The sequence below is a fragment of the Palaemon carinicauda genome, chromosome 2, assembly GCF_036898095.1.
Source record: "Palaemon carinicauda isolate YSFRI2023 chromosome 2, ASM3689809v2, whole genome shotgun sequence".
NCBI lineage: Eukaryota > Metazoa > Arthropoda > Malacostraca > Decapoda > Palaemonidae > Palaemon > Palaemon carinicauda.
In genome coordinates this window covers 133,039,207-133,061,590 of record NC_090726.1, presented here as the reverse complement: position 1 = coordinate 133,061,590, position 22,384 = coordinate 133,039,207, and the positions used below count along the sequence as shown (strand labels likewise).

Here is a 22,384-nt window from a genome sequence, read left to right as displayed (position 1 = left end):
TTACCTGCATAAATATCATATTATATATTAAATATATGTATTTTTTTACGAAATTTCCAAGTACTCAAAAAATTACCTTTAGATATGGCCCCTGATATAAATGTAATTTACAAAATAATGAAGATTTTTTTACATATTTCTATTTTAGGATAACATATGTTTATTCCCTAAAAAAATTAGCCACTTCCTATTTCATTTGGGTACCCAAAAAAATTCATGAAATTTGGACAATTTTTTTTGGCCAAAAAAAGTTACCCTTTTTTTCTCATTTCAGATCTTCACCTCCATGGGTCTGACTTCATCCAAAATACATCAAGATGTGTCCTAAACATTCAAGAATCAATTCCTAAAAGGATTTGTGTATATATGTATAAACTTTTTTTTTATGAATTTTTATGTCAGGTCTTTTTTTTTTTCTACTTAATTTTTTAAAATATTTATAATAAATAGTTTTTTTGCAGATGAGTAGTATTTATCTTTACAGTTGTTTTAAGCATTCATTGAAGTTTTTTTTGGCAAAAGAAAAAAGGAGGTTACTGCAAAAACTGATTTTTCAAGAATTTTTTTGGCGTCGGGGTCGTTCGCGTCCGAGTATACCCTTAAAGGGGTGTCCGAGGACCGTACCTATCTAGGGTTAAAGTTAAAGAATTAGTTAATTTAATCATGAATATCCATATCCTCTCTGAGAATGAGAATAGCGTAGTTAATGGAAGAAAGCAGTGCTGTTGAAATGAAGGATATTAGAGCAACAGAAAAGGAGTCTAACAAAATTAGCATCACTGAAGCAGCCATATTGTTCCATGAAACATGTATGAAAGAGGGTGTCCTACTGAAATACACTAAAATGTAACTTAGCTACCTGTGATTGCAAGGCCAGAGAATTTACTATGGTAATTTTTCCAGTTCCTTTCAGCTAAAGTTCTGCTTTGTTTGCGATGAAATTTTTAGACAGAAAGAAATGAAAAACCATATTTTTTTTTCAACAACATCTCAAACATATGGGTTCGAGAAAAAAGAATCAAACAAACAGAGGCAACAGTCAAATCAGGAACCATCAGATACAAAATCAAGTTTTGCAGGTAATTATGCTAATTTATAAGTATCACAAAAGTCAAGTGGTGGAGAAAATGGGTGACAAATGAGACATTTAAACGATTAAAAAACATATGTGACACGGGCCTGGTGTAAATACAAAGTCTGCATGGTATAGATAACACAATTATTTAGTGATGAAGATGTTTGACAATGCAAAGTTCCAAGTTTTTCGTTGTAAAGTATGATTATGCATGTGTGGACTTTTGAGTAAGTTAGCGAGGAGTACAACACTTCATTCAAAAATACTTCAGTAGCTAATACAATAAAAGGTCTCATATGTGTGGTATTTGTCTACTGGGTTTATGTACAAGTTTAGTTTAGGAGTCAATATTTGACCCTAATCTTGAATATTAAGTCAATTTATATATCATCTACGGTTTAACACCTACCTAAAAGTTCCTAGTAGGATTATGCATTATAAGATATGATGCACAAAATGAATCATAATATGTTGATGTCAAGTGTGATATTTAATTATGTAAAGAGAAACAAAATAAAGGGAAGAAAACTCATATTTAAGCGTGATTCAACGAACACTGGAAAAAAGTTCCCGATAGCTACATATCAAGTGGCGAAGCAGCCCATTCAACTACTATAAAACACCAGAAAGTATGAAGAACTCATAAATCATAGCATTTTAAAACCAGTATTGATAAGAAATCGTACATAAGCTTTCTCCTTAGGGATGTGATGTGACTAAAGTTTTACCAAGTGAATCGTAAGAAGATTTTCATCTTTATGATTTTTTCTTCATATGGTCAAGAAGGCAACGAGAGGGTGTTGGAACAAACGCTGGAGTCAACAGCAGAAATTTATTGGTTTTGCCGATATTAGAGTGGGGTGCCACTTTGAAGAATGCTTATACTCTTTCTTGAATACAAGGCAAATTTTTGTGTGGGATAAATACAGCCAACCACCAAACGGCTCCAATAGACAATGAGGAAGAGAGAAAAAGGACTGGTAGATACCCATCAACGAAAGAGAAAAGGGGATAGGCTCCAGATGTTTGCTGGGTGACTGATGAAGTCTGATTTATTGGGTTCTCATATGAAGAGGCAGTTGAGTCAATTTCTCTTAAATAGTAACGGGTAACCTAAGCTTTACACATTTTTGTCACCAATAAATACAGGCCTAAAGAAGTAAAAAATAGATTTCTCCACTTCTTTAAAACTATTTTTCACCTCCTAATCTATTCTGCATAATACTGACGACCAGTGACGTGGTTTATTATTAAAGCGTATTAATTTTAAGTTAAACATATAAACAGTAATTTTCTATGATGTTGAAAGTTTTATTAAATACTAATAGTTCATAATGAGTACATTGATTTATGCCAGTAATATAATAAAAACAGGATAAACTCAGGAAGAAAGGATTTAATATATGGTTGCTAAGAAAAAAATATTTCCATGTAATCTATTGTGTTTTATTCTAAAGCAAAAGCTGGTCAAAATATGTTAGAAGGAAATTTGATTTAAAAGGACCTTTTAAGTGTTTGAACAAGAATTTTTTAAAAAATCTTGTTCTGATCATAATTCACTTTTCAGGTACAAATTTATTTAGAAGCTAAAATGTTTAGTGAAAATATATCAACGTTTAATTTACTAAAGGGCAGTCTAATAAATAGTACCATTTAAGACCTTTTCCATTATGGTAAAGATCTGGTCACAGTGTTTTTGAGTTACAGCTTTTGTAACGAACTTAGTATTATATAGTATACTTACTATGAACCGACCCCTAAATGTATGGATAAAATATGAAAAGTTTTTGATATCTGAATAATGGAGTGAAATGTGTCGCCCCAAAAAATAAGGTTTTACGTGGCCTCCTGTGTCCCCCAGAAAATCAGTTACGTCTCCTAAATTAGAAAACGTACAGTCTATTTGCATCGGGTTGGATGAGAAGTATATATCATCATAATCGAGATCTTTGCTGTTGGTTAACTTAGCATAAGCTTCGCGTACGAAAATCGACTCTATCTTAATATGATGGAGAAGATCTCGATGAAGAGTTCGAGCAAAATCCCAAAACTTTGTACTAAAATCTATCGGTACTTTTGCCCATAAATACAGTGGAGCCAGGATATGGCATCCCAGAGATTCGGTTCGATCAGCTGTCCAGTACCGACGTAAATTGATGAGCTGACCACTACATATTCTGTAATAATCTTGGATATAATTGTTTTCTACCAAGAACGATGCTATGGCCACATTGACAAGGGCAGAAAATCCTGCACTAAATGTTACTCCTTCGGCTCTACATTTGTCAAGAAATCTTGATGTGGTGTCTTTGTCTAAAACATGTGTTAGATTACAAGTCTTGTCTTCTCCATCTGGAAGAGGTTGAACTTTTAAAAGCAATGGGATTCCAATGCCTTTGTCGTCTGCATTTGAAATGATCTCCTGCATTAAAGATGGGTTCATTTGAATGGCAGACATCTTGGCAGAAACAATTTTTTCTGTTTCTGGATCTTGTACAAAATAGCCAATCTGATCCTTGTCACACACAGGTTTGTTGTCTATGACGTCATTCAGAATCCTGACAAAAGCTCCACAGACTTTCATCATGGTGAATCCGTCACAGATGCCGTGATGTATTCCAATGAATAAGTGAGAGATGTAGGGGAGTTCTTTATCCAAGGCTAAAGGATCATTTTCACATAATAGTAATCGGGCACACCATAAAGGGCCTTCTTCGGAGTTGTACCGATAAGTCTGTAACAAATCTCTAATTTCGTCAGGTTCTGCATCTTTCACAACCTATGGAAAAGAACACAAAATTGCGTTTCACAACTAATCTTAAAAAACTGCCATAAAGCACTATCATGTTATAAGAATTCAACAAAGATCATAACAATTCCCTATTTAGTTTTACTTGAAACACTTTAAAAAAAGGAGTGTGTCCAAATGTTGCTGCTTACTTTTGTATGAAATAAAAACCCCCAAGTGAAATTTCTATACCAAACTAAAGCAATAAGTTGAAACTGTGCCATAATCCACCTAAGTATTCTCATCTCTGTTCTCTCAAGATTTGCTTTCTCTTTTTGTTTTAAAGCCCACGTTTCCAATACATACATTAACACAGGTTTTATTTCTGTGCTATATATCTCAACTTTTAGCTTAATTGGCATTTTCTTATCACATACCACTCCCACTATCTTCATTTCCTCCAAGCTACTTTTATCTTATTCTTAATTTTAGGCTCACATCCTCCCTTCTGAATTATAATATATTCCATGTATCTGAATTCTTTCACCTGTTTTATAACCAAGCCTTTACTTTCATGCATAGCTATCCTGTCATTACCTTCCCCACTGATCACCATAGCTTGTCTTATCCAGATTTACTCTCAAGCTACCACTCTCCAGTCCCTTGCCCCTCTACAACCTTTCCCTGTAAGTCTTCCTCCTTTTCAGCGGTAATCGCCAAATCATCTGCATATGATCCCTTCACTTAACACATTCATGACCTCCACAAATAAAATAGGGCTCAAAGCTGACCCCTGATGTAATCCAACACTATCTTTAAAGATTTCTGTTTCCTCAACAACTGTTATTTTGTCCTTGATCTTTTGTACATAATCTCTTACCATTTTAACCAACTTCTCCTGGACTTTAATCTTCCTCAATTACCAAAACATCACTACTCTTGGTATTCTATCACAAGCCTTCTCTATATCTACAAAAGCACAAAAGAGCTTCTGGTTTTCCTCTAGCCTCTTTTCTTGTAGTTTGCTATAAAGATGACATTCAGTCTCTCTCCCGCTCATAAATCCTCTTCCCATGTAGTTACCACAATCAATGACATCACCTTTCTTCTTAAATATAAATACCATTAGACTCTCTTCCCAGTCTTTATGCATTATTTCCTTTCCCAATATAACTCTTAATGAATATAGCATCCATTCTTCCCCCTCTGTAGGTAGTATCCTGACCATTTCAATTTGAAACACTGATGGACCTGGTGCTTTACCATTTTTCATTTAACTCAATGCCCCCTTCACTTCTGTATTCCATATCTCCATCATTGGCCCCTCCACCATTTGTGCTTCGCCCAGCTTCTCTCTCTCTCTCTCTCTCTCTCTCTCTCTCTCTCTCTCTCTCTCTCTCTCTCTCTCTCTCTCTCAGTATTCCATAGTTGTTAATAATATTCTCTCCATCTCCTCTTGATGGTTTTATCCCTATGCGATATATATTTCCCTCTTTATCCTTGATAATTCCCAGTTGCCCCAAATCCTGTCTTTACCTTTACCTCAAATTTGAAATCTTTTAGTAGTCCTTTTCTCCTTTCCTTGTTCCTATGCTTTCATTTAATTACTCTACTGCTCTCCCAATAACTATAACTACTTTCCTCGATGAATCTTTTTTCTCTGTGCCGTTCCTCCGCACCCTGTATATGCCTTACTTTCAATTCCTTATATGCCATCGATTTTATTTTAACTGACTTGCACCTTTCTATTCCATCACCAATTTTCTCCTTTCTACACACCATATCCACTGGTTCTTCCCACTAATTCCTGTTTCCCGACACATTTCTTTCATACCCACCTTAATATTTTCTACTCGGTTAACCTGTACACTCTTAAAGTTCAACCTCTCTAGTCGTCTCTCTTTCAAAATCTTCATAAATTGCAAACCCTTTTCTCTTTTAAGATCCCAAACCTAGATCACCTCTTTCTCTTCTTCGGTTTTCTACCTCTCATTTTAAAATTCATCTCTACCAGTTTATGCTCTTTAACAAATGCTTCCCAAAAATCATTTTACAGTTCATCACAATGTTTTTATTAACTCTTCCAACCAGGATGCTATTTATTTAGCTTTCCACTCCTGCACTTTCATAAGTCATCAGTTGCTTATCCAATTTCTGAAATCAGGTGTTCATACATGCCACTTCAAAACTCTGAGCCATCTCTAACATATTATCCACATCTTCAATTCTAATTCCAAACCCATGGCCTCTACAAGCTCTTCATAAACCTACCTTCTCTTTCCCAATCTATTATCTATACCTGCTCCTAAGATTGTCTTTTCCCCTTTTTTTCACTGTTCTAGTAGCTGCATCAAATTCATGTCTAAATAATTTATTTTCTTGTTATTGGCAACCCATCTGCGGGGCATATGCTGAAATACTTACTATCTGATCTCCTATTATTATAGGAATCCTTAAAATCTATCATTTATTATCTTTACTTCCACCACTTTTTCCTTCCAATTATTACCTATTGTGACCCCAAGTCCACTTCTTCCATCTCATGACCTGTTTATACCCATTTCCTATCTCTAGTTCTATTTCCAAGGACATGTATTCCCCTCTTCTGCATCACATCCATTATCTCCCTAAATCTTCCCGTTGGTGTACCGACATTCCAAGTACCTACTTAGAGCTTTCCTTTTGTCACTAGCGCATTTAGTCACAGCCATGAACCCTGTGGTACCCCTCATCCTTTTATCACGCCAATAGGGGAATCCTGATGCGCATCACTTACAGGGGATGCCCTAGTCGCATAAAAATTTTAATTGCATTAGCCATGGTTTATAATTTGGCAGAGGGTTTTTATGATTGCATGTCTTGCAGTCATCAACCTCGGTTATTGGGAAGTTTGGCCAATATAATTATCAGATAATGAGTAATACTTTGATTTCAAAACCATCCCTTTCTATGATGTATTTTTACCTGTACCTGAAAATCGAGTTCCTCCTTCCTCATGTATCGAAGCCAAGTTTGACCGTTACGTTCACCAAAGCAAATGCGGAGAGCGGGGCATTTCCTGAAAACATTATGGAAGAAATAATAAATCTTTCATTTCAAGCAATGAAACTAAGGATAAAATAATATTTGCTGAAAAATAGCAAATGTATACATCTAAAAGCAATGTTTCACCGACAGGCGTTGTATCATTGAATAGGAACAAGTAATAATTACCTGTGAAGATGAATAAGGGCCTTTCTTACATGTCCTTCCTCAAGGGGCTGGAGACTGCTCAAACTTAACTGATAAGCCAATAAGAAACTTCTCCTTTTATGACTCAATTCGTAGAGCCTCTCAATATCAGAAGCTTCCTTGATCCACTCTCCCTTTTCGGATTCCATATTGATTAAATCAGGTCAAAATAGCTTTCTGTCCACGGAAGAAGAATAGCATAAATGAATGGTCTTCACAGTTTCAGAACTTATTATTTCTATGAAACATTTTGGACCGTTAGCGTAAATAGTATTAAGACCCTTCCAAAGCATCGACACCATAAGTCTTAGTGATGCGCAATTACTACATAAAGCAGTCAACTGCCTAATATGCCAATTCTTTTTAAAAGAAATATATAACTAAAACTCTTATCTTAAACTTCCAAACGAATTGACGATAAAAGTGTACGAATAAGAAAGACAAGATGGTTTCATGAAAACTTTGGTATTAAATGATACCGATGTTTTGGGCAATAGGTTTCTTGCAAACGTATAGTATAAAAGCCTCTTTATGGTCGTAAGTATTAAAAAAAAATACTGATATAATAAAAAAAAGAGAAAAAAGTTATTTTTTTAAACACACTATAAAAATATGAAACGCTTATCTTACTACATATATTAAACGGTGAAATGCAAACACAAAGCTGAAAAATAGTAATTAATGTATTAGGTTATTGTAAAAAAAAAAAGAAAGTTTGATACTAGAGAATATTATAAAAACATAATATTAGAAGGGGAACTAATGTAAACATAAATTTTCCTTAATTTCACGGAGCTGTGTGTGTGATTTTGTTATTTTTGTTAAAGAAACACAAGATACATGATTCCCATAATCTTATCACACGTGCCATTGACTTGCAAAGAAGTAGGTAGTCACAAATATCGAGTTATCAAATATGATGAAAGGAAAATAATATTCTTAATTAATTCTAAGTAGATTTCAAAACTTTGGAGCGAAAACATGATTATTCTCCATGTGGACACGACACATAATGTTTCAAATCATTTATCGTCAGAGAAAAAATCCCAAAATTAATCTTATATCTTATGGCGATATACCCTTGAAGGCCTTACTCGGTACATACAAGAACGGATTAACATAAAACACGACACAGCGGAATCAGAGAAATTTTGTTGAAAAACAAAATTTTATCTTCAGAATCTATATAACATTGAATGTAAGTTTACTGATAGTACCCGGAATATCAACAGACTGTCGAGTGAGCATGACTTAATCGTTATCTAAATCCAGATAATCATCACAACTTGTCTTACGTTCGTTAGTTTATTTGGCTTTATAATCAGTTCTACTAGGTAAATTTCCAAGAAAATTTATAGATGGAATCACATTTTTTTTTAACATTCAGAGTAGCCTAAAAGCTACAGCACACGTTACTCTGAACTACTATAGTTCCCATAATTGACATGCGATTTGTATAAGGGCCATGACTTATGTATGATAAGGATGAAAGCCATTTGAACAAGAGTAGGGGAATAAAATATAACCTAGCTTGTTCACCTGCAATGTCCATATAGGAGACATTGTCAATTAAGGTCCGAAACATAACAGCGCTCTGAGAATCACAGAGAATACGAAATTTCCACACAGCAAAATTGTGTTTGAGTGTTTGTGTGCGACTGTGCCGTAGTTTAGACCATAATATTACACTTCCAAATAACTAAAGTCCAAATCTAATCAATCAGGCTATTATCTACTTTTGATAAATAATACGATTATTATCATTACAATGAACATCGAATCTTTTTATCCTTTTTTTAAAAACAATCATCAATATCTCGTTAAATTTCCTACCACTAGCACAAACAAAACATCTAAAAAACACAAACTTTCGACAATGTTCCTCCCAAAACCTGAACCTTGGCTGTTGTGCAAAAAAGGACCTACCACCGATCTCAACAGTAAACAATGTTATGTGGCACAGAAACCAGCCTCTCGTGCTGCACTTATCGATAAGCTGGTGATCAAGTTGCCAGATGGGTTTATCTTGGTTACTTCATTCTTCACCTTTTAAAGCTATTACAAACTTCACAGACTTAGACACGCCCTAGTTTCACGTTTCATCTTTACATATTGGTATTTGTTATAGGCTGTAAAGAACTAATCTCAACCAGATTCTAGGTTTTATAGATTGCTAGAATAGAAACGATGGCAACTTCACTATTATATACCGATACGTACGGTTCCTTACAGAAAGAAAATTAAATAAATACATGAAAAAAACATGCTTATACTTTAGAATTCATCAATTATAATTTATACATTTTATGCCCCTCTAATAGTTAGACTTAGATGATGTGCATATATATATATATATATATATATATATATATATATATATATATATATATATATATATATATATATATATAACATCATTATCAGCCGTTGCTAATCCACTGCAGGACAAAGGCCTCAGACATGACCTTCCCTCCACTCGTGTCTGTTTATGTCTTTCTATGCCAGTTTATACCAAAAAGAAAAAAATTCTTAGCTAGTCAATCCATCGTCTTCTCTTCCTTCTCCTGCTTCGTTTGCAATCTCTAAGGACACATTCTGTTATTCTTAATGTCCATCTATTACCTGTTAATCTTATTATATGTCCTGCCCATTTCTATTTCTTTTTCTTACATGTTTGAATATCCTCTACTTTAGTTTGCTATCGTGTCCATGTTGTTCTTTTTCTTTCTATTAGTGTTATTACCATTATTATTCTTCCCATTGTTCTTTGAGTTGTAACTAGCTTATGTTGTAAGACTTTAGTAAGTCTCCAAGTTTCTGATGCATAAATCAATACTGGTATGACTATCAGATTAAATACTTTTCTTTTTGGAGAAAACAGCATTTTAATTCAATTTAATTCTGTTTACTAAAAGCTCACCATCCAATGCTTGTTCTTCTTTTAATTTTGGTCTTTTGTCCTAGGGAAACACTTGATGTCTGTCCTAAGTATATATATTCATTTAGTATCTCTATAGGTTCATCCGTAACTCTAGTTCTAGGGCTGAGTACAAGAAGCGCCAATGTCATAAAACCATGTTTTGAGAAAAACGCATTTGAAAGATTGCTTCCTATATTAAAAATCAGGCAATTACAGCAAACGAAAGCTCTTTTTTGTTTAGACTGCTTGTCTTTTAAACTGTTATTTACAGACCAAGGCATTGCATTATTGTTTTTCATTTCGATGAAAAAAAAAATATATTAGACCAAGCTTTGAAAAATTTATTGCCTGCAAATTGTGTAAAAAAAAATTGCATTATTGGAAAAAAGTATTTCAAACATTTTGAAGTTAATCTATATCCTTCTAGTAGCTATTATACATTACAATATCTATAATATTCTTGCTTAGAATGAAAAAAAAAAAAAAACATCCTAAATCAATGGCTAAAGAAAAGTGAAAAATATTACATTGATTAATTTACAAACACAAGTAGATTAATCAAATTCACTAAACAAAAATTGATACAATTTTTAGCATGTTAACATCCTAAATCAATGGCTAAAGAAAAGTGAAAAAAATGAGTGATTAATTTACAAACAAGTAGATTAATTAAATTTAGGGAAAAAAATCTGATTAGTTTTTGACATGTTGAGTTCCAATAGGAAAGTAATGATACATAGTAATTGTGTCATCCGCCATAACACTCACATATTGGGTTCATCATCTAAATAAACATCATCTGAAGCATCTTCTGCCGCCTGCAGGCTTCTGTAAAATGTTTGCTTCCTGTAGAAATCAAGTCCTTCAACTTTCTGGGTGGAATTTTCCTTGGTCCCTGTTCAAGCTGTGGGAGAATCCAAATGGGTGGTCTTCCTTTTTCGAAAAAAGGATGTCCAGCACATAATCTGACCAATTTCATTTTGATTATATTCCATCTTCTTAATTTTCATCCCATTTACTTGTTGTCCATTATTATATTTATGGCGATTCACCAGGGGGCCAGCAGACATATACACACTTTTAAAATTAATGAAATCTTCTGTTTGCATTTCAGTCACTTGTAACTTATTTTTGCTATGGATTGCTCTGAATGTTGTGCTCTAGTCCCGTGGCACCTCAATGTTTGTAGCTGATTTTCTATATTTTTCTATCAAAGCATGTACTGTGTCTGCTTCCATGTGTGTATGGCTGGGTTCTAAGAAAGAATGCGTTATTTTTATTCCCTTACTCCTGGAAACATGCATAAGCATGGCTGCAAATAATATTTTGGCCACCTCAAGAGTCACTATATAGTCGAATGTTCTTAATGTCATTTGAGAGGCCATGCAACTATTTCATTACACATGAACCTATTTCTTGGCCACCTCTTTTTGAAATCGTTTCATCTCACTTCATGCAGTGTGCTCTATTTCCATCCATACTTTTTTTTAAAAAATGGTTAAGTTATAAACAGCAAGTTGTCTCTTGTAGTAAACTATTCCTGTCTGCAACAGTGGGCAAGGCAATATTTTCTGGAGGTCAAAGGATGCAGTAACAATTCCTTTGTTTTTAAGAGCAAACTCTTTTATCAGCTCTTTTCATTGTAAGCCATCTCTGCTAGTTCATGATGTTCTGATTTCTCTCCTTCAATGCAGTTTTTATCATCCTCACTAGCAGTCATTAGGGATGCCTTAAAAGCATCACATTTTTCACAAGTGTTCTGGTATGGGTGATGGAAGGACGGATTGAACTCTTCATTGAAGATTTTTCTCTACATTGATTCTTTTTCAGGTAGTAAATTGTTTTCATGGCAGTATTTTTGGTAGAATCGATACATCTGAGCTATTGTGAGATCTGGATTCAAATATTTTCTTTCTGAGTATGCTCTAGCATAATGACTTTTCTAAGCTGGAAACTGATTGATATGCTTCTTGATCATCTCTACAGATTTGGGGGATATTTTCTTGTTTCCCATGTTTTCCTCTTCCATCTGGTGCTAAATTGCCACTTTCAGACTGTCGCATCTTCTCTGTAACAACCCTAGCTCTCGTGAGCGTAATACCAAAGGTAGATAAAAATATCTTTTGGAATACTTCCTTTTTCAGGAATTAGGCTAGAGGTTCATTCATGTTGCATCTTGACAATGTCTGATGTACTCTAACATACATTCACTGATATTACGCACATTAATACTGATTTTGATATTAAATAAATAGTAATTGCTTCCAACCACGTTAGTAACAGAAACGATTTATAAAGTTATGTACGCATATAAATTGTTAAAATCGTTTGGTGCAAGAAAGGCTGAAGTTGACATTGGCCTCTCACGTGGCCCTCTATGGTTGTAGTAAATGAATATAACAAGGGCCAATCACAACATTGGCCTTTCTAGCATGAATATTTTAATTTGTTACCTCACTTTGGCTAGAATAGAGCGCTAAGTGTAGCTCCCTGAACCCACGGACGACATTAACCCTTATAGCACTGATACAGAGGAAATTTTTTAGTTTAGTGGTGGTCTTATCTTCAATCGGCCATTTTTTGACATTGGTCCTTCTTGTACTCAGCCCTAGAGTTTGTTGTCCCTCAAGTGTTCTAACTTCATACTCATCTATTCCTTGGCTTTGAAGTGCTTTCATTATTGATGAAGTTTTGACAAAATCAAAAGTCTCCTCATAGTCTAAAAATTCCATACATAGCAGTGGTTTGTCATACTCTGTTAATTTTTCCATTAGCAGGTAATTACTTAGATATGGTCAGTTGCGAATACCCACTTCTAAAGCATAACTGCTCTCTTGGTTGATCAAAGCCTAGCTTTCTTTCTATGCGGTATAACATGGTCTTTGTAAATATTTCATATATTACCGGGGAGTAAACTTATTTGGCGGTAATTTTTCAGGTCTTTTATGTCTTCCTTCCTGTGAATTAGTATAATGATAATTTTTTGTCTAAGCTGTAGGTATAGAGCATTCTTACAGGCATTTGTGTAAAGTTCAGCGAGTTTAATACGATGAAAAATCCTCCACCTCCATTTATTACAAAAACAATTGTTATGCCATCTTCTCCTTATGCTTTGCCTAATTTCATGCCTTTGAAGGCTTTCTTTACTTCTCCTACAGTTACTTTTGATACCGGCTCCGTCGTTATATTATATATATATATATATATATATATATATATATATATATATATATATATATACATATATGTATATGTGTGTATATATATATATATATATATATATATATATATATATGTTTGTGTGTGTATGCATATATATGTGTATATATGCGTCTATGTAAAGCACGAACAGTAAAGAATAAAGCCAGCGTAACGTTTCGCAATAATAATGGCTCACCAGATTCTTGGGACAAAATTGTTTTTTTGTCTCATCATCAGGGCTATAAATGGAGTAAACAAAATAAAAGGGACTTAGTAAAATCATTAAAATACAAACAATAGTTAATAACAAAATACTAAAATATGAAAACAAAAGATTTTCTCACATTCTGTTTTTGAGACCTGAAATCACTGATATCCTTACACCCCAATGCGATAACCACTAAAAGTATGTTTTCTTAAGTCTTCACATAGGTTCCACTTCCTATCCTGTGGTCTGGTAAAAGGAAAGGACATATGTGACACTGAATATAAGCATCTTGGATGCGAATTCAAACCACTCGAGGGCTGAAAATTACTTATCATCTCATTAAACCTCCAGTAAACATATATACATACACATGAACATACATATAGTATATAAATGTGTATGTATATATATATATATATATATATATATATATATATATATATATATATATACATGTATATATATATATATATATATATATATATATATATATATATATATATATATATATTCAAAATAAGCCCTTTATTTTTGGTAGATTAATGTCTGGATTCTCTTAAAGACCTCGGGATCAGAGCCCCAGGCGAAATCACACAAAGGCAAGAGCTTGTGACCGGCCGGAAGTTGAAACCTGGTCCGGCAAGCTTGTATAGACAGTGACTTACCACTTGGCAAAATATATATGGCTTATTTGAATATGAAAAACACGTCTAAATGTGCAAAATTTATCGTTAATCGAATGCCAAGTAACAAACTACCAATTAACTACGATGGTGAAGATGGGTTGATTTCAATTCTAAGTACAAAGATCCTGAATTCGACAGGTATAAGTACAGAAGAATTGTCATTGACTTTTATCTTTCTTCGTGGCCAAGTGGTAAGTCACTGTCTGTACAAGCTTGCCGGACCAGGGTTTGGCTCCCGGCCAGTCACAAGCTCTTGTCTCTGTGTGATTTCGCCTGGGTCTCTGATCCCGAGGTCGTTAAGAGAATCCAGACATTAATGTATAAACATTTGGGTTACACAATCAGCTGCCCGCCATAAAGATAACCCAAATTGCTAATTTATCTTCAGTATTGCAGCCTCTGATTTAATGGAAATATTTCCAAAACAGATGTGTTACTGGTGTATCAGCCCTGAGAATTATGAGACGCTGTTAGCAACTTATTTTAGTAAAAATATGACAAAGAAAAATCAAGAGAACTTTTATCCCATGGTTCGGATAAGAAGCCCAAGGAGAGTGCTTTTTTCAATCACCTATATTGAAAAATAAGCATTTATTTCGCCAAACAAAAAATTTTATCTTCCACAAAAATAGATTTAGAAATAATATTGAAATAAACAAGCAATAACTTAAAATTCTTAGTGTCTTGTAAACAACAGCTTTTTAAATTCATGGGAACTGGAATTAACAAAAATAGAAAGTGATACTTCCTCTATATGAAATCTGTCATAGAACAGGTAAAAAGAAAGTGCCTTTCATTACATAGCTCCAAGAATAACACAAATTAAACAAATATAATTATAATCTTGCTTTACATAACAGTAGGAATAGCACACAAGAAAACTATAGCGCGATTAACACAAGCAATAAAAAAAAGAGTAACTTCTTTAACTCATCAAGAGGACTATCCCATAAATGAATTTTAATTTATTCTTAATCATTCATCATCTGATTTGCAGTTGACATGCACAAGCTACCGAGGCTATCTATTTCTGCATTCCTTATGGGACCATTTTTTTTTTTTTTTGCATTAATTGCATTGCAACCATTATCAGAGGCTTTAATGAAAGAGAATATATTTCCACGTACCTGATTAAGACAATCCTCATCTACCGAAGAAATTGACCAAGAATTTGTTTTTTATAATCTCATTTTACAGCAGCATATGAGGAATGATTGACCTAAAGAAGTTGCTTTTTGTAGGGTGATGATGATACGACTTCAGTTTTGTTTTAAACTTTCCTTTCCCTAACTCAAATTTCAGTACGATTGGGAGGGCTGCAGAGGCTTATTAGTACTCGCCATCCTTCATTTTCGGTTGACGTGCTTGATTGTGCATCTTCTGGTAGAAAACATTGAAGTGATATAGCATCAGGGTTTATCCCAGCTTCAGACATGGTTTGGGCCCTATTCGAGTTTCCAACCTCCCCATTTAAATTGAAACTCTCTTCCTCCCCATATAGCTGCTTACCATATCAATGATTAACTGTCTATTTTGGGGTACTCTTCCCCATGCATTTGAGTATGGCACCATCTATAAGATGTTGGGCAGCCCTACTGAGTTCCATGAGAGCAGATGCCCAACTGCTGCAATTCAGAACACAATGGATGTATGCCCAATCAGTTAGCTTCAGGTAATGTATGGAGCAATCGATGGAAATGTTAATGCCCTGCCCTGAATTGTTGGCCTTTGGTTTTTTTGTGGTACTATTGTTATTGAAAAGAGGAATCAGACGGACATTGGGGTAGAGGAGCTGGTTTTTGTCACTCACCTATATAGGAAAGAGTAGACCAGACTCAGCTTTGATGATGTCCTTGAAATTTGAGAGGGCATGTCTGTCAGCTATGTTCCCAAAGATGACAATGATGTATCAGCAGTATGTTATGGGGTGTTCCTTTTTTTCCAGAATTACTTTTTATGTAATCCAAGGAGTTCAAGAAGAGCACACCTAAGGAGAATTCATTGCAAAACCATTATTTGTCGATAAATCAAGCCCATGGGAATGCATAGGGAGCCTCTATAACATATGACAAGAAGAACCTTTAGGGTTGCTTGTAAAATGTTGATGGGAGTTTCATAACAACTTCATAAGTGTTTTTGATGATGTATTTGATGGTCATGGTAACTAGCATGCTACAATTACATTAGCATTGTTGATATGGAGTAGCTCCAGGAATTCAGTAAAAGATGCATCACTATAGAACGACAGGATGTAGAGTGGCAGTATTAACATCAACTTCTTTGCCAAGCTGTAGGTGGTGTGTGTATCTGGCTAACAAGAATCGGTGGGTTCTCAACTTTATGGACGTTCACGTTGCAGTTTAAGTAACCAAGTTTGAACTCTCAAACTATGTTGAGAAATTTAATGCTATCTCGATTAGTGTTGACCATCTCTTGGTCTGTGTATGGCACATGAAACTCTTCTCCTTTGCTTTCAAACATCTCCCATACATTTACAATATCTATGGAGTAGCTCAAGGAATTCTGTAAAAGATGCATTGCTATAGAACGACAGGATGTATAGTGGCAGTATTAACATCAACTTCTTTACCAAGCAGTAGGTGGTGTATGTACCTGGCTAACAAGAATCAGTGGGTTCTCAACTTCATGGACGTTCATGTTGCACTTTAAGTAACCAAGTTTGAATTCTCAAACTATGTTGAGAAATTTAATGTCATCTCGATTAGTGTTGACCACCTCTTGGACTATGCATGGCACATGAAACTTTTCCCCTTTGCTTTCAAACATCTCCCATACATTTACAATATCTATGATCTTCCCTATCAGTCCTGTCACTAGTCTTACTTTTGTTTGAAAACACGATCATCCAAGACAACTTAGTTAGAAAATAACTATTTCAAAGTATTATTTATATACCTTTCTATCAGCCACAGTTAGGATAAAAGGAAATCTTCATCACCTGAACCTTACCAGTATGGAAATTACCATAGAAGAAAAAGTGCAAAATATCTAGATATAAGTCCAAAGGCATGCAATTTATTTGTTATTATTTAATAAAAACTACCGTTTATTACATCTTTCATCATACTAAAAATCTGACTCAGGCGCTTTTGAGCTACAGCCTTTCTAATAAATTTAGAATTATATAGTAAGCTTACTATGAGCCTTCCCCTAAAAGTATGGAAAAAATATGCAATGTTCTACAGGTCAGTACGGTATAGTGGAGATTGTCGAACTAAAAGTTGAGGCTTTAAATAAGATCCAATGTTTTCAAAGAAGTGAGTCACATCTCCTAAATTGGAAAAGACACAGTCAACTTGCACTGGATTACACGGGTAGAAAATCTTATCATAATCAAGTTCTTTGCCTCTGGTTAACTTTTTGTATGCTTCCCACAGTAGAACCGTTTCCTCCCTTACGTGATGATGGATATCCTGATGGAGACTTCGAGTAAATTCCCAAAACTTATTATGCAAGTATCGGGGTACATTTATCCATTATCTTATAGGAGCAAGGGCATGGCATCCCATGACATCAGAATGATCCGGTGGCCAGTAACGACGTGAATTGATGACATGACCATTGTATATCTTATAAGAGTTTTTGATGTACTTATTTTCTACCAAAAAGGCGACCAAGGATGCATTAAAAAGGGCTGTAAAACCAGAATTAATTGAAACCTTTTCCACCTTACATTTCTCAGTGAATCTCTCTGTTGTCTTTGTCTAAAACGTGCCTTAAATTGTAGCTCTTATCTTCTCCTTCAGGAGGAGGCTCAAATTTTATGTAGCTCTTATCTTCTCCTTCAGGAGGAGGTTCAACTTTTAAAAGTGGAGGGATTCCGAGGCCTTTGTCTTCTGCGCTTGAAAGGACTTCTTGCATCAAAGACGGATTCTGCTGAATAGCAGAAAACTTAACAGCAATTAACTTTTCGTTCTCTGCTTCAGATACAAAATATCCTAATTGTTCCTGGTCACAAATTGGCTTGTTATCTATGATGCCATTGAGAATTCTGACAAATGACCCGTATATTTTCATCATAGTGAATCCATCACTGATGCTGTAAAAGGTGTTAGGAAGATCTTTATGTAAGGCAAGGAAGTCGGTTTCACTGTTGAGCAATCAGGAGCACCACAAAGGTCCCTGTTCTGAGTTGTATTGGTAAGTTTGGAGTAAATCTCTGAAGTCATCAGGTATAGTGTCTTATGTAACCTTTACAAGAAGAAAATGCTATTACCTTTTTACCATGTGTCAGTTTCTTTACACAATAACTTCAAGAATAATTTTTCTTCTTGTTTTTATTTACTTGACATGGATACATGTAAAAATTTTGCTGAAGTTGAATACTGTATATTCCCTTCTTAATTCTGATTCATTTTTGAGATTCCAATGCAGCATATATATAGTATATATGTGTGTCTCTAAATGAGTCTCTCTTTATATATACTATATATACTATATACGAGGTCCATTCAAAAAGTATCCGACGTTGGTTCATAAAGAAGAGAATTGTCTACATTTCCCAAATGTTATGTAATCACCTTTAAAGTACTCCTCTTGGAAATGCACACACGTCTTCTAGTGGTGCCGCCACTGCTGGTAACATCCCTGGAATGCTGTAAAGTTCTGCCATTGTTTATCTCACAATTTTCTCTCACAAGTGGAGTGTTGTTTTTGGACAAGTAAGCTCGGCGATATGTACCGTGCTAGGCAGTATATTACCGTACTAGGCAGTATATCTTAGTAATCCATGTTTGCCAACAGTTTTATAAGCTGATGAACAATCTGATGGAGTAACGAGAACTTTGGGCGTGGATGAAATGCCACCCTAAATCTCAATGAAGTTACAGGCAGCAGGGTGACGGACTGGGTTTATGGCGAGAGACAAACTGTCTTTTTGGCTTCTACTCCTGATGTCTGGTGGTTGAACTTACTGTAATTAGTATGGACCGTCTCTCATTCCCACCTACTGGTTGATGTTGCTCACCGATGGTTAGTCAACGAAGACACTCACTCGTCGACACCTCTTCAACCCGGCCCCTACGACCTCACTCTCCACAACAGCGCACTCACGGATGCTTATGCCCACCTCCTTACGTTGTACCTGGAAGTTTTTTGTCCAGAACTTTGGTAAACGCCTACGGTTCATGCCAAACATAGTATTTATCACCATATCAAGACTACAGAGGCTACAGTGTTCGCCAGATTTAGGTATCTGGCACCAGATCATTTGGCAGCTACTACACAAACATTCGCCGAAATGGATGAAATGGTCCTTTGCCAAAAGGCATCAAGCCCATGGTCGTCACCCTTAAACATCGTCCTAAAGAAAGATGGCTCTCTGCGTTCGTGTGGGGATTAGAGGCACCTGAACATGCAGATAGATCCAGATCACTACCCCCTCCCAAACATCGCTGACATGAACTCCTACTTGCACAAAGTGAAGGTTTTCTCCACGCTTGACCTCCTGAAGGAGTATTATCAGGTGCCCATGAACACAGGAGACATCCGCAAGACTGCCATCACTGCCCCCTTTGGTATAAAACATTCAATTACTCCTGTTTGGCCTTTGTAACACTGGGGCCACTTTTCAACGCCTCATGGATGGCATCTTAGGGGACGTTCCTTTCTGTATAAGTCAAGTGGATGACATACTTAGGTTCGCTTTCTCCAAAGAGGAACACCCCAAGTCATCTACGCATCGTGCTCAACTGCTGGCAAAAGAACGGCCTTGAGAAGGTTACACCCGTTCAGAACTTCCCCAAACCATTGACTGTCAAAGCACTGCAATAATTCTTGGGCATGATAAACTATCATCACCGTTTCATGCCAGCCACCACTGCCACTCTTGGCCCCCTCTACGACTCCCTCAAGGCCAAGCCAAAAGACCTGAAGTGGGGTCCCATTCAAGAGGCGTCCTTCTGCAACACAAAGAATGCCCTATCAACTGCTGCTGCTCTCACTTTTCCCATGCCACATGCCCCTCTCCTTCTCTCCACTGATACCAGCGACGTTGCTATTGGTGCAGTACTCGAGCAGGTGATCAATGGCTTACCCTACCCATTGGCCTTCTTCAGTAGAAAACTGTCCAAGGCAGAATCTGGATATTCCACTCCACTTTCGCTACTTCTTATAAGGTACTCCCTTCGTCATGTTCAACAAGGTGCAATAAAAGCTCATGCCTTCCACGCCCACAACAACAATATCAAACTGCAACGTTCGCCCAATGTGCATCTGCCTCACTCTCAGGATGGATAGCGAAATTTGGTATCTCTGAGCATATTACTTCTGATAGGGGTACTTTTTTTCACCTCTCTATTGTGGACATCATTAGCGAATCTCTTGGGAATAACCCTTATTCAGACAACCACCTACAACCCTGCTGCCAATGGAATGGTTGTTCGTTTACTTTGTGCCCTCAAAACAGCTTTGATGTCCAGCTACAAGGACTTCAACTGGTTTACCAAGCTTCTCTGGGTCCTCTTGGGTCTAAGGACGACTCGGCAGCTGAAATGGTGTATGGCAACCCATTGTTCGTCCCTGCCGAATTTTTTCGGTCTGCAACCTCCTCCCGACAATCTCCAGTGCCCATGTCACATTGTGGGAAAACTGACTCCATGCTGCCAGACTTACAAGCCCCTAGCTAAGCAACATATACCGACAGATTTGTACTCCGCAACGTAATGACAATAGCAAGTCACTGCTAATGGGCCCTTTCTTTGTGATCCCAGGCAATCTGAAGGCTTTCTTAATCAACATGTGTGGCAAAGAATACTGGGTCTCCATTGATAGCCTGAAACCTGTGTATCTCCTGCAAGATGAGCCGCCTACATTTCTTCTTTACTGTATATCTCGTTCTACAGCTCACTGTTAACAGAAACAGTTTAAGCCTGTCTTTTCATGAATTGATGTGTTTGAATTTTTGTGACTTTCTAGCTTTGAAACTCTTATATAAAAGCTCACTATCTGTTGAAATAAAGCTATTTTCACTCGGCTCTCCTCCCAGTATCACCTGATGGCTTGCTCTAACACTACCCATCTTTTCTAATTCCAAACCCATGGCCTCCATGGAGCTCTTCATATCAATCCCTTCTCTTCACCACTCTGCCACTCATGTCTGCTCCTTTGAATAACTTCTCCTCCTCTTTCACTATTCTTATAGCTGCCTTAAAATCTTGTCAATATAATTTTTTCTTGTTCTTGGCCATGACAGCCTTATGCTGAAATTATATTTACTATCTGATCCCCTATTGTTACTGGAATCTCTTTACTTCCACTACTTTTCCTTCGAGTTATTACCTTTTAAGACCCCAACTCCATTTCTTACCTATCTCCTACTGCTATAATAGAGCTTATACCCAATTCCTATCTCTCTAATTCCATTTCCTTTCCATCCATCTTCTGCACACATTAGGATATGTATCCTCCTCCTCTCCATCACATCCGCTATCTCCCTCAATCCTTCTAGTTAGTGTAGGCTACCAACATTTCAAGTATCTGCTCTGATCTTCCATTTTGTCACTAGCTTCTTAGGCAGCAGTCATGGACCACCACAAATGAAAGCATTGCTTAGTAACCCTGCAAGTCTATGCTTTATTAAAAAGATTTTCTATTTAATTCTATCATATGCATATTGACCTATTTTCTTGAGTTTTTATATCCTTTAGATGGGTTAAAATAATGTATAGAATGAGTATCAATACTCTCTCTATTTTTTTTTTCATTTTTTACACAACCTCTCCTACATCTATCAAATCAAAACTATAAATATTCTAAGATACCACGAACAATATGCGCATAGTCACTGTTAAAAAGTTTGCTACATAATTTGAGACAACTTTCTAAAAGCAATTATCAAATTCTACTTCACAATCTTGCCTTTTACCTGAATACTTTCAACAGAGCAAGACCCTTTCAAAGTGTTTTTTTTTTACAATCCTGAGGTTCGACTGCGTAGGAAGCGTTTGCTAGCGACGCTGTTCAGAGTAACTTGGTATCTATCTACGTACAAAACAAAAGGTTTGGGACAGAAGACAGCTTTGATGTTTTTTTTTTTTTTTTTTTTTCAAATACATAACGAAAATTAGCTTAAATTAATTGACTCTTGCAATTTATGCAAAAGCGATGTAAATTTGTTATGCTTATTTCATCGCTGGAAACTATTATTAGTTGATAGAATGGAATTTTCCTTTCTTTCAACTAAACGAAAAAAAAATCCTCTAATGACTGGCAGTCGCTTACTAAAACTACATCTTGATGCATGAACTACAAGAATTCCAGAAGAATTAGACATTTGATAACATAGACACGAGAATTAAGATAGCATGCAACGTAA

General features: G+C 35.8%; 1 protein-coding gene and 1 pseudogene across 3 annotated transcripts; both read right to left on the bottom strand.

The window, feature by feature from the left end:
• Positions 1-984: 984 nt before the first annotated feature.
• LOC137627134 (uncharacterized) lies at positions 985-9,003 on the bottom strand. Of its 3 annotated transcripts, none has more exons than XM_068358221.1 (4): positions 8,961-9,003; positions 7,017-7,211; positions 6,768-6,861; positions 985-3,854 (listed from the first exon to the last, which is right to left on the bottom strand). In XM_068358221.1, exons 2-4 carry the CDS (start codon positions 7,181-7,183, stop codon positions 2,712-2,714), a joined length of 1,404 nt encoding a protein of 467 aa, XP_068214322.1. In that variant the 5' UTR covers positions 7,184-7,211; positions 8,961-9,003; the 3' UTR covers positions 985-2,711. The 3 variants fall into 3 exon arrangements, with proteins under 3 accessions (XP_068214322.1, XP_068214317.1, XP_068214326.1); XM_068358216.1 differs by lacking the exon at positions 8,961-9,003 and adding an exon at positions 8,903-8,958; XM_068358225.1 differs by lacking the exon at positions 8,961-9,003 and adding an exon at positions 8,903-8,952 and having other exon boundaries at positions 6,774-6,861.
• An 8,096-nt stretch (positions 9,004-17,099) lies between these two features.
• On the bottom strand, positions 17,100-21,130 carry LOC137620158 (uncharacterized; annotated as a pseudogene).
• Positions 21,131-22,384: the final 1,254 nt, after the last annotated feature.